Source organism: Glycine soja, chromosome 7, assembly GCF_004193775.1.
Source record: "Glycine soja cultivar W05 chromosome 7, ASM419377v2, whole genome shotgun sequence".
Taxonomy (NCBI): domain Eukaryota; kingdom Viridiplantae; phylum Streptophyta; class Magnoliopsida; order Fabales; family Fabaceae; genus Glycine; species Glycine soja.
Window position 1 is genome coordinate 2,131,428 of NC_041008.1, and position 4,384 is coordinate 2,135,811.

The 4,384-nt window shown below is 34.2% G+C and overlaps 1 protein-coding gene across 1 annotated transcript; it reads right to left on the minus strand.

Annotated features, from left to right (window-relative positions):
- Positions 1-584: 584 nt before the first annotated feature.
- LOC114417660 (ethylene-responsive transcription factor ERF084-like) lies at positions 585-1,494 on the minus strand. Its single transcript, XM_028382760.1, has one exon. The coding sequence runs from the start codon at positions 1,439-1,441 to the stop codon at positions 806-808; it is 636 nt and encodes a 211-aa protein (XP_028238561.1). The 5' UTR covers positions 1,442-1,494; the 3' UTR covers positions 585-805.
- Between the last annotated feature and the right edge of the window lie 2,890 nt (positions 1,495-4,384).

Sequence of the window (4,384 nt, forward strand, 5' to 3'; positions counted from 1 at the left end):
TTATTTAATTTTCTGTTATGTGAAAAAAATTAACAAATAATCTCCCTTTTGGCCTTTCCATTTATTTTCTTTCCCCTAAATTTAAAAATACCATTCAACTTCTTATATTTTTCCGAAAAGAACTAGCTGTACTGTGTTGTGTTTAGAGTATTTTTTTAATCTCTCCTTCGATCTGACCTCAGGAAGTTTCTCTCCAACTGCAAGTGTAAGTCCAGCAGGAATAAAACTCTGAACTCTCAGTTGTACACTTCTTTATGCGACAAAACACCAGTGCCACATCTTTATACATCTCGATCATTTCACATCTTAAAAAACTAAAAATAAATTATGATATGCAAACAAAAATGACACACTCATCACACACACCGCTTATACTTTCAAGCAAGTAAGATGTGGGCGATATAAACCATGAATACTACTGCAAATGCTGGTAACAATCTTAGTTACATTTACATCATTGACTTAGTGACTTTCTTTTCAGCATATAGCTCATTGAACCCATGTTAAAAAGTTAGACCCCTCATTCAAGACGATAATTAGTGTCCATAATAAGACTCAAATGCGGTGTGTATAATAAAGTAAACTGATTGTATGCAACATTCATTCATATACCTCAAAAAACAAAGCTCTTGACTCATTCAAGTACATATATAATTTTCCAGGTTTAGTGAGAACATTGATTGCACACCCAAATTAATCACTAAACCCCACAAACTAAAAGAAACCAAAGGAAGGGGCACTAGCATAATAGCAAAATGAGACATAACATTTGTACACTACAATATACTACTTTCACTATTTTAACCTAAAGCACCATTCTAGAGCTCGTAACACCAAAGTTCACACCCAGCTTCAAATCGACCTCCACATTCCCATTCTCGCCGATACCATCATCTTTTCGAAGTTGAGGCACCCCACTGAACAATTGTTCCACGGAAGAACACTTCCTAGCGTTGCTTCGCGCGGTTTTCGGCTTCACGGCACTACCATGAACCCCTTCCGGAGAAAGTGGCAACACCGAGGGTATCTTGAAGTTGGTCCTCGCCTTCGCGCCTCTCATGCGCCTCGCCGCCGCGTCGTACGCACGCGCCGCCTCCTCCGCCGTGTCGAAAGTCCCCAGCCAGTGGCGGCACCGCCCGATGCGGTCGCGTATCTCCGCTGACCACCTCCCCCACGGTCGCTTCCTTACTCCTCTGTAGCTCTTGCTCAACGACGACGACACGCCATTTGTCTTCTTCGGAGTCTCAGAAACATGCGACAACGTGGTTCCGAAGAGGACGTGTTCTCCCACGACCGCGGCGATTCCTTCCAGCGCCGTTTCGTAGCGTCGTAGCTTCTGTGATGGGTCCAGTGTCTCCGACGACGCCGTTTGGGATTTTTTTGGAAGCAAAAAGTTAGTGGTGGTGGTGGTGGGCGCGTGTAAGAAGAGTTCGCCGTTCATCGTCTTAACTTGGACTTATTAGATCGATGATGGCGTGGCCCCTACAAAGTGCAACCAGCTATTTATACCGGTTTCAGACTTTAAGAAACTGATATTTTTATTTTATTTTATTAGACAAGTGTAGATGTATGTATGTGTAGATATTGCTGTCAAATTTGATGAGACTGTAATCCCTCGTATCCACATGTTTGTCTTTCCTAGGCTTGCTTTAGTCTCTAGGGATACACCTTTCACTTTCACAACCTCTTAATTAAACAACACACCTAATGTACCCCAGGCCCCCTCCTCCCTCTTTAAATTTCAATACATTGTTTTTATACAGCATTTTTTCTTTTAATTTTGTGCAATATATTTTATAAGTTTTTAAGAAATATAAATATATAAAAAAACATGATAAGTGGTTTAACACTCATATTTCTTAATCAAGATTCGAGATTTGATTCCTGATCAGTATGTGGTGTTATAATAAGAGATCTTATTTTCCTTCAAAAGAGGTTAGTCCCGTGAAAAAATAATTAATTAGATAACAAATAAAAGGTCCCATATGTATTCTGATGAAAAAAACATGATAACTGATGTAATTACGTTATATTCTATCTCAAACGAAAAATCAAAACACATTCTCAATCTTACAATTCAAAATTACTTAATTATATTTTTTTATATTGATATATTTAACACAAACATCTCTGATCTTCTGAAACTTTGATATATGGGATGTCTATAGTAGCGTAGTGTCTCCTTGTATTAGTAAGTTTTACATGAGAAAGGGCTTAACATTGGAAGAAAGTAAAGGATAATTAATTAAGAATGAATTTTATGTATGTATAGAGCGTCACGGTGTTGTCAAGGAAAAGATTGTTTGACTGCCATTGCAAAACATGATTGACTGTACAAATCCCTCTCTTTTTGATCAGGCATGCATCGGGCAGATACACCAAAATAACCAGAGGGGAAAACCACCTGAGGAACCAGTACGATAGATACTGTGGGGGTGATATAATCTGCTATAGTAAGTTCAAACTTTCCATGATTTATACCTGGCCTCATCTTCAAAGTTTCGAAAGTTTCTTATAATTATTCTTTTTCGATCGGGTACGGTTTTCAATAGTCTTTCCTAGCTAGGACAACGCACGCTATTATTTATGTAAAAATAATTAAAAGAATTATGATTATGACTATTGTAATAGTAAAATAACTTTAGACAAAAATATGCAAAAACAACATGCACGACGCAATGGAAGATAACATTGCATTATGATCTATGCATGATGTCAGGACCGGTGTCTTTCAAACGTCAAGAAGCAATTATGCATAGCTGATGGAATAGATAGGAGAGAAACAGGATGCATTGCTTGCAATTAATGCACCCAGATTTGATTTCGATTCTGGGGTTCAGATTACCATTGATGATGAGCTTGCTGCTTACGCTTACAAATTACAATACGATTCTAATTTTTTTAAGATCGCAAAATTTGCCCAGTAACTTTTTTTTATATCATGTTTGTATTACCTTTTTTCTTTGATGTCCATAGCCACAAACAATTTATTTAAGTGGCTTAACAAATAAATAGGTAAGGAATCTACATCAACGTTTGTAGGCCTGAGCGGATGATACATGCATAAATTTACATATAATATTATTCATAACTAACAATAAAATTAATACCATTATAAACAAAAGGCTAAATTATATTTTATACAGGCTAAGCTTTGTTAAATTTTATATAAAGTTAGTATTTTAAAATTAATCCTTTACAAATCTTTCTAACATAGAACAGACTTCCGTAAAATTATGAGATGCATCATGCATGTAATTTAATTGTTATATTACTAAATTAATCGGTGAAAAATGTATTTTCTGGAAAAAGAAAAGAAAAAGAAGAAAAAAAGAGAGAAATCTACAAAACATGCTGAGCTTTAATTTTTGTAACCATTTTGTTATTCCTAGATTATAGTTGGTCTTTTTTTTTATCATTAGATTATAGTTGGCCTTAGCTTAATTTGTTTTTTACATATGTATATGTACGTTGTAATTTTGTGACATATCTAATAGGTGATGAGATGTGAGTACTTACTACGCATGTATAACTTTACCCCGATTAGTAATATTCATAAAGCTTGTTTTATGAGGTTTACAAGCCACCTTTTCCTTTTAGTGTTGGTAATAAAGTGCTAGCTGAATTTATTACGTAATATTATTATACTTAGTGGACAGAAAATATTTACCGTCCTGGAACAATCAATTACTGATTGTTTAACTTGTGTTCTGAGCTTTACTATTTATCATTTTCTTAGTGTTGGTAATAAAGTGTTACATTTATTGGCAATTACTTATTGTACTTAGTGGACAGAGAATATCTACTGCGAGAACAATCAATTACTCCGATGAGTTCTAGTTCTAGGGTTTGGATCCCTTGCATATTAGTAAAGTGTCTTTTAAAGTGAGAAAGATAAGTACAATGGTAATTATTAATTTTTTGAATTAGTAACCAAACTTGTGTAATACTGTACTTTTGTATGCATATCAAACTTGTAATATAATGCATATGCATAATAAATATAAAACTATTAAAATTTATGTCACTACTGTACCTTATTGTTTTTTGTAACAGTATTGTATTTTTTATGAGAAGTAATTCAACTTGAATAGGACTGTTATAAATAACAAATTGTTTTTTTAATATTTATCATAATTATTTGTTCATAACATGAACTTGAAATTGTTATTTGAGTTAGAATTATCATATGTTATTTGATCCATGAAGTTAGTAAAATATCTAATATTTTAAATTACATTTGATTTTAAAGGAATTACATCTTTAGAAAGACTATCAAGACTCAGGTCACAAAAGTTGCACCATCCAATGTAAATAAAAGAAAAAGAGACGTATATAGGATAGATCTCACATAACAAGCAGGACTTGCTTATCTCTTTTATCT

Excerpts from the sequence above, each read along its gene's own strand:
- LOC114417660 (XM_028382760.1), bottom strand. The coding sequence starts at position 1,441 with ATGAACGGCGAACTCTTCTTACACGCGCCCACCACCACCACCACTAAC.